Genomic DNA, 14869 nt, shown 5'->3' with positions numbered 1-14869 from the left:
GTCGCCAATCATTTCAAATAATAAAGTAAAAAAAAAAAAAAAGTATATATATATATATATATATATATATATATATATATATATATATATATATATATATATATATATATATATATATATATTTTTTTTTTTTTTTTTTTTTCGTTCATAATATAAAAATAAAAGCGTGCAGTAAGCCTAGGCTACTACATAACAATAAAAACAATTAATCTGGACAAACTAAAGGCACCATGGCAGAACCCCAAAAATTAGAAAAATTAAAGGCAGGCAGAGTGTTAAAAAGAAATACTAATTTAGAACCACGGATGACTTATTCAAGCGCAGTAGCCTAAATAAATGTTATAAAATAATAAGAATAATAACAATAATAATAATAAAATAATAACAACAACAATAATAATTTAAATAATGAAACTATAGCCTACCCCAATCCTGAAAAAAGCTGCGTTTAAACAGCACAAACACTTCTAATAACCCCTTAATGCTTATGCCATATATTAGACGGTTCTGTATTAATAACTGAAGACGCTCCTTTAATGCATTTGCTCGCTATGTTAAATTATTTTAAATTACACGTCCCATCCATACCCAACCTTAAATCGTACCTGAACACTGTCTTTATCTGTCCAACAGTTGCAAGTAAACTGTTTTGTGTGACATTCTCATAAAATCTCTCTGGTTTTGAATTTTGTATGATTATTTTATTTCCTTTCTCTTACGTTTATATTCTTTAGCAGCCAGTCAATATTATACTTTACATCTATGGAAGAATGAGTTAATAAAGATAGAGAATGTAACATCATATTCATCAAAAGACGGTTTATTAGAGATGGTTGCATTAGAGATGCGCGGTTGGCGGTTTCAGATCGGATCGGGCGGATGACGTGACGAAAAATAATATTTTAATTAAATTCGGGCGGGTGGCGGGCGGTTGTACCAATCAAATAAAAAAAAATATGTATAAATTGTTAAATATGATCTGACCATACCTACATCCAAAAAATCGAGCACACTTTGAAATAGTCAAATTTTCATCAGGTAGTATGTCTAGTCGAGTCTATGAGCAACAAGTGCTGTGAGCGAGCGCTCCTTCAGTGCAGCAGGGCGCGTTATAGAGGCAGGCGCTCTCGTGTGAATCCTGACACTGTAGACAGAGGCGCAAAAATGGGGTATGCAGTATATGCAGTGCATAGGGGCGCCGCACATGGGGGGGGCGCCATTGTGCCAAAACTATTTTTGAAATGAGCCTTTTTAAAAGTTTCAAATAATATTGAATAAATAAATATATTTGGTAAAAAAAAGTTTATTTGGCATTTTATACGAGTTTAATATTGTATTTTATTAAATAAAAATAATATAATACCACCCCTCCCCCTCCGTAGACCAGTTGATTAATCCGTTATTCAGTTACAGTCACTTGTTTAAAATGGAGAGAAGAATGAAGAGTGGTGCCCAAAATAGAAAACAAAAAAAAGAACATGTAAAACAATGCATTAAAATGAAATCTGCTATGTCAAATTGAATAATCAGAGATTGGTAAGCTTATACTATTATTAACATACTATTATTCACCTTCTGTTTTTGGGAAAGAGTTCATAAATCATAACCGCCACCTAGCCTGGGCTTTACCCAGGGCCGGAGCGAGCTGAACTGGCGCTTTAGGCGAACGGCGATCACGCCGCCCTCAACCCGTAATGTTAAGTTAAAAAAGAAAGTTACCGGTTCGCGAGGACCGGGGGGTTCGCTGACGCCGCCCTCCCTATTCTGCCGCCTATACTGTAGGTCGCCTCTATAGACGCGCCGTTCCTGCTTTTACCAAACGTAAGAGCAGAGGAGGTGGTTTTGTCCAGGCAGGGGGACAATGATGCACGATCTCACCGTGGCTGCGTCCGAAATCGCATACTTCCATCCACTAAAGTATGTAAAAACAGTATAATTCGATGGGCTAAATACATATACCTGGCGTAAGTCCATGTGACTTTACGGTAGACGTTTGATAGTCGCAAATAACTTTTTTTGTGAAGCATATAACTGACAAGCATACTGGGTTATATGATAACACATGTAAAAGTCATAAAAATCAATCAATAAAAAATACATTACATATGGGGAGATCCATCATATTTAAATAATTAGATTGTACAGATTATTTTTATTATTATTATTATTAGAAAGGTTTTATGGCCTTCTTGTATCTTGTAATTGAGGTCAAATAATTATAAAATATTTTAAAATCTTTACAGAAAAAAATAAAGGAGGAAGTTATAGACATTACTTTAACCTGTATGTGAAATTTCCCAAGAACAATTATCAACTTCAGAGCAATATTGAGTGTATTATAGCCAGTTTTACAGTTAAAAAAAAAAGAAAAATGCATTCATCAAAGTTAGTTATTTTGTAAAATGAATTAAAAAGCAACCCTGAAACCTGTTTACAAAAATCATCAGAAAATGTACAAGTACAAAATAGATGTAAAAGACTTTCAGGCTCAGTGTTACAAAAAGAACATTTGTCTTTAAAATTTTAATACATATATTGCAGGGGTAGAACCTGTGTAATTTTTTTCAAATTAATTTCTTTTACCTTATTTGGGAGTAAAAACTTATTACTTGTTGACCAAATATCATCTACAAGAGGTAAAATAACAACGAATTCCAGTCAAACAGCCAAGTTTAAGGTGTTCATGTAGATGTAACTGTTTAGATTAAATTAAATAAACTGTCAAATCACACGAACAGTTTTTTATTTATTTCATTATTTTACCAAAATAAGAGGATCATACAAAATGTATCTTTGTTAAGTTAACCTGAATATATTTCAGATACAAGAGAAAGTAATAATTGGTTTAAAAATAATTAGTGCACATAAAAGTTGCCATCCGCTGCGTAAAACATATGCTGAATAATTTGGTGGTTCATTACACAGTGGCGAGTAATAAAAGGACTAAGCCAAAAAAAAAAAAAAAAAAGAATGAATAAATAGTGACAGTGTGAATGTTTTTAATACTATATTTTTAATAGTTTAGTAGAATTTTTTTTTTATTTTTTTGTTAAATATCTGGTCTATTTTTTCAGCCATGAAGAGGGGGAGGGCAATGACAAAATAGCAGTAAATGAGTTCAGAGCAGGTGAAGAGACAGGTAAGAAAGGGTCAGATTGTATATCTATTTTAGTTATGTTAAGAAACATTGTAAATTAAGTTATTCTAGACTTTGCTGATTAAATGTTATAAAACATCTGTTTTGTTTACTTAGTCATGAAGATGGTGAGGACAGAGAGCAAGAAAATGTAAATAGAGCCAGAGAAAAGAACAGGTAGGAATGACCCCACAAAAAATAAATGAATAAATGGCAGGTCAGGGTTTTGCAAATTTAGGTATTGTTTGTCTTGCAATTTTATTCAGCAGGAAAATCTTGACAAGGTCTTCCCAAATTTAACAGTGGCATTAAGAGTTTTCCTAACAATGCCACTAACTGTTGCCTCTGCAGAAAGATCTTTCAGCAAACTGAAACTTATAAAAACATACCTTCGTTCAACTATGCACAATGACCGCTTGTCACAGCTTGCAATCATCTTCATTGAAAACAATCTAGCAAGGTCAACCTCATTTGATGAAATACTTGACAAATGGGCAAGTACAAAAGCAAGGCGTGTTAAAGTGCAGTAATCATTTAGTAAGGAAATTAAGAAGAAATTAATTGAACTTTTACCACTACTTGTTCAGATTTGTAAAATGTATTTGTTATAAAATATTGTTTACAGCCAGAAAACTTGTCTATGGACTTCTTTTATTTTTGTTTGTATTGTGTGTGTTTAGATGTGTGGTCTTGGTTAGCCCTGCATCCTCAAAAATTTTGTTATACGTAAACTCTTAGGGGGTGGGGGCGCAAAACTTGATCCCGCATACCCCTCAGTAAATGTGCAGTTGCGCCCCTGACTGTAGATGCTATTTTATTCCTGCATAGTGCCAAGAAAATTCAAACTAGACCTAAGGTCAGGCATATTAAACCAATTAGCCTATGTTATCTAGACTACACATAGCCCATGTTTAATATAAACTTCTGAGTTCGGTCAGCTGATAATTTTACGTTCATATTGGTTTAGCCTGTTCTATTCTAGACATGTTGTGTATTAGTTATTTGGCCTCGCTTTTACGTTCTGAGGCTTAAGGTTATTTTGCCAGAATTTCTTTGTCGCAAGCGTAGTATTTCATTATGCTTTAAGTTTGCGGGGATGATCGTAAGTTCATGGGTTATTGGGGCATAGACTTGTCATACAGGCAATTTAGCCTGGTCAGACTTCATGTTCGCTCAAAGAGGGATGGTATATATATATATATATATATATATATATATATATATATATATATATATATATATATATATATATATATATATATATATATATATATATATATATATATATATATAATTTCTAATTGTGGGGGTGACTAAGCCTATAAGGCTTAACTACGATATGACGTTTTTATTTATTTTTATTTTTATGTTTGCCAAAGCATGCGACTATAGCCTATGCCTACATTAAGATATTTATTTTAATATTTTTTTACTGCCTGTTGTTTCTTTTGGCATAGAAAATAGGCATTGTCTGATAGAGATATCAATAGAGGTTCATCTGTGTCGCAGAATTGGTGTTGTTTCCGATTTCTACAAGCTCAATAACTTCCACAGCAAAAAAATAAATAAAAAATAAATAAAAAAATAGTCGAAAAACTGCCCATTAATTAGATGTGCAAGACAAGCAGATAAGTTTTTGGGGTTGCTATGGACAACTACAAATGTGAACATTATTAGGCTATAATGTAAATGACTTATTATTCTATCTATTTGCTAAAAAATAAAGTGAAATAGGCATTTAGTAGTAGGCTAAATAGCAGCATGTTGAAATGATGTGTCAAAATGCGTTTTCTATTAGGCTACAATAAAAAAAATGTACAGTACAGTGAGTTTAATTTAGACTATTTATTTTTGTCCCTGTGCGCCGATCGGAGACGGAGTTCACTGCTGATATTCGTGTCGGATATTCTGAGAGCTTTATAGGGTGCTTCTCATTTCTTATTTGTGCATCCTCGTTTCCTTTCCTTGCTTTCTTTCCTCGTGTCTTAGCTCCACCCCTCCGATATGCGAGGGAAGGACGCAAGGAAAAGACTCGAGGACCAAAGACACGTCCTCGTATCGTTTAGCGTCACTTCAAAGCGTCGTCAATTAATGCTGGATTTGGCTTGCACGTTTGGATTAACTACATGTCTACATTAAAGTCATTCTCTATTCTCTTATAACCAATAAAGAAACATTCATTTAATAATAAAAATGAATAAGCCATTCAAATAAAGAGCCCAATCAGCAGATGGCGGGCGGGTGCGGTTTTAAAAATTGGTCAGAAATATTGGTGCGGATGGATGGCGGACGGATGATGAGTTTTGTGATGCGGTTGCGGATGAAATAAAAGCCCATCCGCGCATCTCTAATGTGCATGTAACGCCACTGGTCCGAGCAGGCGATACCGGTATGGGAGACAAATGCTGTGAGGAGATTAAAGATAGTAAAGTCTAGATCAGATATGTTGCCAGCCGGAAGTGCGATATGCACATTAATAAAGCAGCATTTTTTAATGAAACTGTGTAACAATAATTAATATTTTTACAGTACTGTGATGGTTGGGTTTAGGGTTGGGGTGGGAGTAGTTAAAAAATACAATTTATTGGGAAATTTAACAGATAACATAAATAATACTCTGTACAACAACTGTTTTTACGGTACTGTGATGGTTGGGTTTAGGGTTGGGGTGGAGGTAGAGGTTAATAAAATACAATAAACGGGAAATTTTATAAATAATAGAAATAATTGTCATTAACTTCCGGCTGCAAACGTATCCGATCTAGCAACAACCGGCTAAATATTGCAGAACAACGTCTGTCGCTGAGGAGTGAGGTTTACGCGATCACCAACTGGCTTCTGTTACATAAGGGCAAATATAAATGAACAAAAGATCATTTACTTATTTTACTCATACTCATTTTATTACTTATAATGTCCAAGACACTGATATTAATATTAAATGCTACTTTTGTGCCTTTATTAGCTTTTTTCTCGTCTATTTACTGGGTAAAAAATCTTAAATTATTCCATCTCCACCTGCTGGTGGAAAAGCAGCTGGCGATCTTCAACCTGCAATCTATTGCTTTTCCTGCAGTTCCCGGATGTAATGTTGAATTTTAACAGTCGAATTTGAGCCACTGAATTTATGGAAGCGAATATTTGAACTGAAATAAAATGAACTGAAAATTACCTTTTGAATATTATACATCGTATTTTTAAAGGGTATTGAATATTTTGTAAGTGAATCCTGGAAATTGAAAATGAATTATTGAATTTATAAGTACGAAAACATGTTTGAAATATTTTTAGTTGATCTATTCACAGCTTAAATAAACAGCTATGTTAAATTTCAGGACCTAAAAATACAAACCCTGCAATCCAAGTCATTAAAATGCAAGAACTTGTTAATACGGTGTATTATTTTTTTCAGTTTGTGCTATTCAACAAGCTTTTTAATTCAATACTTTTGGCATTGATTTTGTTCCATAGTCGTCGCTTGCATGTGTTTTGAACCAGCAATGCAATACCTAGTTCAACCACTGGATGTCAAACTTACATACTGCACCGTTAATCTGTAGTGGTGATTCTATAGTTGCTTTGGTAACACAACAACTATAGTAAAACACCCAAATGACCCAATACTATAGTTTTCTACAACTATAGGGTATATTATACAACAATACACCACAGTTTACTGTAGTAAATCTAAGGTATACTACAATGTTTATTAGTTCACTATAGTTAATATTATAGTATGCTTCAGCATTCCTTAACAAAGTTGTTTATACTACTAAATACAGTTGAAGTCATGAGTTATTCGCCCTCCTGTATATTTTCCCCCAGTTTCTGTTTAACTGAGAGAAGATTTTTCAACACATTTCTAAACATAATAGTTTTAATAACTTATTTCTAATAACTGATTTATTTTATCTTTGTCATGATGACAGTAAATAATATTAGACTAGATATTCTTCAAGATACTAGTGTTCAGCTTAAAGTGACATTTAAAGGCTTAACTAGGTTAACTAGGGTAAAGTTAGGGTAATTAGGCACGTCATTGTATAACAGTGGTTTGTTCTGGAGACTATCAAAACAAATATTGCTTAAGGGGACTAATAATATTGAGCTTAAAATGGTTTTTAAAAAAATCTAAAAACTGATTTCGAACATTTTTTATGTTACTGCCTTATTCCAAAATGGATTAAATTAATTGATTTCCTCAAAATTCTACACACAACACCCCATAATGACAATGTGGAAAAAGAGTTTCTGAAATTGTTGCAAATTTTTTCAAAATAAAAAAGCTGATAAATCACATGTACATCAGTATTCACAGCGTTTGCTCAATACTTTGTTGATGCACCTTTGGCAGGAATTACAGGCTCAAGTCTTTTTGAATATGATGCCACAAGCTTGGCACACCTGTCATTGGGAATTTTGCCCATTCCTCTTTTCAGTACCTCTCAAGCTCTATCAGGTTGGATGGGAAGCGACGGTGTACAGCCATTTTCAGATCTCTCCAGAGATGTTCAACAGGATTTAGGTCTGGGCTCTGGCTGGGCCACTCAAGGACATTCATAAAGTTGTTGTGAAGCCACTCCACTGATATTTTGGCAGTGTGGTTTGGGTCATTGTCCTGCTGGAAGATGAACCGTCTCCCCAGTCTGAGTTCAAGAGCCCTCTGAAGCAGGTTTTCATTCAGGATGTCTCTGTACATCGCTGCATTCACCTTTCCCTCCATCCTGACTAGTCTTCCAGTTCCTGCTGCTGAAAAACATCCCCACAGCATGATGCTGCCACCACCATGCTTCACTGTAGGGATGATATTAGCCTGGTGATGAGCGCTGCCTGGTTTTCTCCAAGCGTAACACCTGCCGTTCACTCTAAAGAGTTCAATTTTGTCTCATCAGACCAAAGAATGTTGTTTCTGATGGTCTGAGAGTCCTTCAGATGTCTTTTGGCAAATTCCAGGCGGGGAGTGGCTTCCGTCTGGCCACTCTACCATACAGGCCTGATTGGTGGATTGCTGCACAGATGGTTTTCCTTCTGTAAGGTTCTCCTCTCTCCACAGAAGAACGCTGGAGCTCAGACAGAGCATCAGGTTATTGATCACCACCCTGACTAAGGCCCTTCTCCCTCACTCAGCTTAGATGGCAGGCCAGCTCTAGGAGAAGTCCTGGTGGTTCCAAACATCTTCCACTTACGGATGATGGAGGCCACTGTGCTCATTGGAACTTTCAGAGCAGCAGAAATGTTTCTTCAAATTTCTCCAGCCTTGTGCCTCGAGATAATCCTGTCTTGGAGGTCTACAGACAATTCCTTTGTCTTCATGCTTGGTTTGTGCTTTGACATGCACTGTCAACCCTGGGACCTTATATAGACAGGTGTACGCCTTTTCAAATCATGTGCAATCAACTGAATTGACCACAGGTGAACTCTAATTAATCTTTTTTATTATTAATAATTCTGCAACAATTTTAAAAACTCTTGTTTACATTGTCATTATGGGGGATTGTGTGTAGAATGTTGAGGAAATAAATGAATTTAATTCATTTTAAATGAGGCTGTAATATAAAAAAACTGGAAAAAGTCAAGCGCTATGAATACTTTCCAGATGCACTGTACACTAACCCTAATCCCAACCTAACAGTCTACTTATAATCTAATGAGAATTAGTTGGCATGTATATGCAGTGTAACTTAATTCAACAAACGGACCATCAAACTAAAATGTGATCTTTTTATACTCATCTAGATTTTCTAACTCTGTCTTCTTCTTCTTCATAGAGAAGACCGTCAGAATTCCTCCACAGTTTCGCCTTCCGATCAAAAACTCCATTGTCAACACTAATATTGGTAAGAAAACCGCTTTAAAATCTTGCTTGGTTTTGTTTGTCTGTCCTAACCAGTGTTCTAATGCGCTACTGCAATTAAATTACTTATTTTTAAAGTAAAGTAAGGGGTTACTTTTCATTTTTGAGTATTTAAATTACAGTTATTTATAATGTGCTTGCGTTACACATATTGTACTTAATTACAACCATTCTGTATAAATCCATATTGAACTTTAAAAATATATATTGTTTAAATTATTCATTCATAAAAGGCCTTAGTCCCTTTATTCATCAGGGGTCGCCAGAGCGGAATGAACCACCAACTATTCCAGCATATGTTTTACACAGCGAATGCCCTTCCAGCTGCAACCCAGTACTGGGAAACACCCATACACACTCACATTTACACACATACACTATGGCCTTCTTGCTGTGAAGAGACAGTGCTAAACACTGAGTCACCATGTTGACCCTTGTTTAAATTAGTGAAAGAGATTTAAGTGAGGTAATTTTAACACAGAATGACCCAATACACTGTTAAAGGGCACAAGCAGTGGTAGGGTGTGTTTTAAGAACAGCAAAGAAAAATATTGGACTCATTTCTGGAGAGTATTGATGAGGAAATTTCAATTCAATTCACCTTTATTTGTATAGCGCTTTTACAATGTAGATTGTGTCAAAGCAGCTTTACATAAAAGGTCATAGTAAATAGGAACAGTGTAGTTCAGTTTGTAGTGTTTAAGTTCAGTTCAGTTTAGCTCAGTTCAGTGTGGTTTAATAATCACTACTGAGAGTCCAAACACTGAAGAGCAAATCCAACGATGCGCAGCAAATCCAACTTAATATGGTATAATTAGACAGATTAGTGGTGCATATAACAGAATTTCAGTTTAATGAAGAATGATAGAGCGTAAATTTCACTCGCAGAAGGATTGGCTGATGCATTTGTGAAGGTGTACACTACCTGACAGAAGTCTTGTTGTCGATCCCAGTTGTAAGAGCAACGAATAATAACTTGACTTCTAGTTGATGATTTGGAAAAGTGGCAGAAGGTGGATTTTTCAGATAAATCATCTGTTGAACTGCATCCCTATCATCACAAATACTACAGAAGACCTACTGGAACCCACATGGACTCAAGATTCTCACAGAAATCAGTCAAGTTTGGTGAAGGAGAAATCGTGGTTTGGGGTAACATTCAGTATGGGGGCGTGTGAGTGAACTGCAGAGTGGATGGAAACATCAAGAGCCTGAGATATCAAGACATTTGTGCTGCCCATCTGCTGAATCTAAAGAATCTTGATGAACTCTGGGAGTCCTGCAAGAATGCTTTCTTTGCCATTCCAGATGACTTTATTAATCAGTGATTTGAGTCATGTCAGAGATGTATGGATGCAGTCCTCCAAGCTCATGATGGAGTCAGACACAATATTCATTCTGTTTCTACTGCAGCATGACCACATATTCTATACTGGACATTATTGAAGGTTCAGTGACAAGACTTTTGTCTAAGAAAAGTCAGACCTTACTGTCCTAATGAAATAATTAATAATCAAGGCATGATCATATTTTATTTTAGTAAAATAAGCGTAATCTAGAGGCCTTTGCCTTTCATATAAAACACTTCTGATACCAAATGATCAACTAGAAGGCAAGTTATTATTTGCTGTTCCTAAAACTTGGATAGGCGACAACACTTTTGTCAAGCAGTCTACAGTGAAAACAATATTTCTAAGAAAATTAGAAGTAATAATAAAAACTGTATTAGGAAAAATCCCCAAATTTGAGAAAACATGAAATGAAGAGAATTGTATCGATGAAAGATTAAGATCTGGGTTGAAATAATAAAAGATTTATCTGAGTAATCATTAATAGTGTTGATAAAACAGTTTTATAAAGTATGGCAAAAGAGACACTGCCAACAGAATAGAAATGTGGAATAACAGTGGCCAGCAATCACAGCCAAGCAGTTATCGGCCAATAGCACTAAGCTCTAATATATCTAAACTAATGGAGGGAACCATGTAGAGAAAAACGCACTTTTATCTCAATATCAAGAAGCTTTTAGGAAAGGGAGCAGCACTATGGACTGCAGATGATGGGCTAATATGGAAGCAGGATAGAAATTAAAGATATGCTGTAAATTGCATACAGACAGCAGTAAACAATGTAGAAGAAAAGGCCAAGGAATGGGGATCTGGTTTGTTTTTTTAGTATGTAAAACACGAACTATCTGTTTACAAAAAGGAAGGAACAATCCAAGGTTAAGGTGAAGAACGAGTTTCAATTTATAGGTTATAGATGGACTATAAATGGACTTTTAGCACTCATCAGAAGATTAATAGACAAATGTAAAAAGGGGATTAATGTTAAGAGATGGCTGGCAGGGTTTGTGTGGGGTGTGAAATATGAAACATGGTTAAAATGGAATCAAGCATTAAGAATAAGTTGAGGAGCTTTACGAACATCTCCAATTTATTTAATCCTTGTAAAGATGAGAGAAATTACTTTGATAACTAAGGATGAGATTTTAAACTGAGAACATGCAAACTCCACACAGAAATGCCAACTGACCCAGCCGAAGCTCGAACCAGCGACCTTCTTGCTGTGAGGCGACAGCGCTACCCACTGCACCACCGCGATGTCTATTTATTTATTTGTTTATTTTTAATTTAAATAGTTGAAGAATTGAAAGTTAAATTCTTATACCTATACCTCTCTTTTCACCCTGATGATCCCTCGGTTCCAGCTCGCATCTCAGGCTGCCTGTCAGACATTTCACACTGGATGAAAGATCATCATCTTCAGCTTAACCTCACGAAAACGGAAATGCTTGAAGTTTCTGCCAACCCGACTCTTCACCATAACTTTTCAATCCAGATGGACGGAGCAACCATCACTGCATCCAAAATGGTAAAAAGCCTTGGAGTAACAATTGATGACCAACTGAACTTCTCTGAGCACATTTCTAGAACTGCTCGATCTTGCAGATTCGCACTCTATAACATCAGAAAGGTCCGACCCTTCCTATCTGAACATACAGCTCAACTCATTGTTCAAGCTCTTGTTCTCTCCAAACTGGATTATTGCAACTCTCTACTAGCCGGGCTACCAGCTAATTCTATCAAACCTCTTCAGCTGCTTCAGAACGCAGCAGCACGAGTGGTCTTTGATGAACCCAAAAGAGCACATGTCACTCCGCTACTCACCCGTTTGCACTGGCTGCCAGTTGCTGCTCGCATCAAATTCAAAGCTCTGATGTTTGCTTACAAAGCGACCTCTGGCTTTGCTCCTTCTTATCTGCTCTCACTTCTGCAGATATATGTGCCCTCCAGAAACTTGCGTTCTGTGAATGAACGTCGCCTCGTTGTTCCATCCCGAAGAGGGAAGAAATCACTTTCCCGAACTCTCGCATTCAATCTGCCCAGTTGGTGGAATGAACTCCCTAAATACATCAGAACGGCAGAGTCACTTGCTGTCTTCAAGAAACGACTAAAAACTCAACTGTTTAGTCTCCACTTTCCTTCCTAATCTGTAACTGCCTCTCTGGCTATACCACTAACTGTACTCTCTCAAAAAAAAAAAATAAATAAATAAAAAATAAAAAATACATTACTAATGCTTTGCTTCTTAGACTTTACACACCTGAAACTTGTCTATAGCACTTGTTCACTGCTGGTCTTATAGTTGTGTAAACTGCTTCCTTGTCCTCATTTGTAAGTCGCTTTGGATAAAAGCGTCTGCTAAATGACTAAATGTAAATGTAAATGTAAAATAAGTTGAACTATTTTTATTGGTGTACTTTTAAAAAACTACAACTAAAATAGAAATGTAATTATAGAGACATGAACATAAACAGAGGTAATCATAAGGACATTAAAACTACAATAGAAATGTAGATAAAAGTAAAAATAAAACAAAAAATGCATGAAAAATGATAACAAATATTAATAAAAATGACATTTTATTTTTCATGTTGACTGTTTTTTCAGCATTGTTTTATAGCACAATGGAAAGACTGAATGAAAGCTGCTGTTGCCTTTCAGGTGCAGAATTGCTGCTCAACTGTTCGGTGTTGTTTGGGACGGAGGTGTGTAATCAATGCTTTGTTCACTGGGAGAAAAACGGGATCAAACTAAACGAGATGAAGGGATACGAGGAGAAGTACAGGTCAGATCTCCTCTTTAACACTGTACACTTACATTGAAAACATATGAGGGCGGCACGGTGGCTCAGTGGTTAGCAAGAAAGTCACTGGTTCAAGTCCCGGCTGGGCCAGTTTCTGTGTGGAGTTTGCATGTTCTCCCCATGTTGGCGCGGGTTTCCTCCGGGTGCTCCGGTTTTCCCCCACAGTCCAAACACATGCGCTATAGGTGAATTGATTAGATTGGTCGTAGTTTATGAGTGTGTGTGTGTGTGTGTGTGTGTGTGTGTGTGTGTGTGTGTGTGTGTGTGTGTGTGTGTGTGTGTGTGTGTGTGTGTGAATGAGAGAGTGTATGAGTGCGTAAAACATAATAGTTGGCGATTTATTTTGCTGTGGCGACCCCTGATAAATAGTTCAAGTTCAAATTAATTTATTTATAGAGCACATTTTAAAACATTCACAAGACTGATCAAAGTGCTGTACATAAGACAAGGTAAAAAAATAAAAAGACAGAATATAAAAACATAGAAATAAGGCAAGAGAAACGTCTAAAAAATGTAGCAGTAGAAAGGACTACTAAAATAATCTTCAAAAGCCAAGCTAAAAAAGTATGTTTTAAGAAGTGATTAAACATAGATGATGATGCAGGAACTTTGTTTCATTCTTTGTGGTCATGCAGTAAACTACAACCATTCTGGAAAAATATATTTAAATTTCTTTCTGAAGTGTATTCAACGAATCTGGAACCTGATCCTAGTATTGGACTTTTAGGAGCAGAGGACAGTTCTATTTCGCATGTGTATTGCAAAAAACCTCATTTTACAAATGTGGAAATCTGATGCTGTCCTCACCTTTAAAATGTGGGCTAGAGAACTTGCAAATATGTTACACTTAGAAGAACTGAGATTCACACTAAATGACAAATTGTCCATTTTTAACAAGATTTGGGAAACCATTCATATTATTTTTGCAGATAGACTAAACTGATAGAGTTTTACAAGACTATTGTATGTTAATTTATTTATCTTATTTCATTATTTATTCTATAATTCTCTTATAATTGTTTTTTAATGTCTCTTTTGGTTTCATTGTCCATGTACACCTTGTTTCAATTTAAAATTTTTGTCCCACAACAACAACAAGACCAAGACAACAACAACAACAACAACAAGATCTGACAACAACTAGTTCCCCAACAATCATATCCATATATGATTGTAAATGTTATTCATGTATGCCTTGTATTTTATTTTTTATGAACCTTCCACAAATACTTTGATCAATGTTAAATGGGTGGGGTGGGTGGTAGGGTTTTGAGTTCCATTTTGAAGAAAGTTAAATTCACTGTGAGTACTCCAAGAGAATTTTGATATATGGTATAATTCTGACCAGAACCTGTAAATCAGAGCACATCACACCTGTCCTCAGGTCTTTACACTGGCTCCCAGTTACATTCAGAATAGATTTTAAAGTATTATTACTGGTCTATAAGTCACTAAATGGCCTAGGACCTCAATACATTACAGATATGCTCACTGAATACAAACCTAACAGATCACTCAGATCTTTAGGATCAAATAAACTAGAAATTCCAAGAGTTCAGTCAAAGCAGGGTGAATCGGTTTTCAGCTACTAACAGCGCCCCCTGCTGCTGGAATCAACTTCCAGAAATGATCAGATGTGCTCCAACATTAGGTACATTCAAATCAAGACTGAACACACATCTGTTTAGCTGTGCCTTTACTGAATGAGCACTGTGCTACGTCACACAGAT

The 14869-nt window shown here is 35.8% G+C and overlaps 1 protein-coding gene across 1 annotated transcript in view; it reads left to right on the top strand.

Moving 5' to 3' along the window:
* The window catches only part of il1rl1 (interleukin 1 receptor-like 1), a 44276-nt gene that overhangs the window by 15470 nt on the left and 13937 nt on the right, over positions 1–14869 (top strand). The window contains exons 5-6 of the mRNA XM_056466089.1: positions 8905–8973; positions 12998–13121. Of these exons, the coding sequence (XP_056322064.1) occupies positions 8905–8973; positions 12998–13121 (193 nt within the window). The remainder of the gene's footprint in view (positions 1–8904; positions 8974–12997; positions 13122–14869) is intronic.

The sequence above is a fragment of the Danio aesculapii genome, chromosome 9 (genome assembly GCF_903798145.1).
Source record: "Danio aesculapii chromosome 9, fDanAes4.1, whole genome shotgun sequence".
NCBI classification, from domain to species: Eukaryota; Metazoa; Chordata; class Actinopteri; order Cypriniformes; family Danionidae; genus Danio; species Danio aesculapii.
Note: the sequence above shows the minus strand (reverse complement) of the source record. Positions and strands in the feature narration are given on the sequence as shown.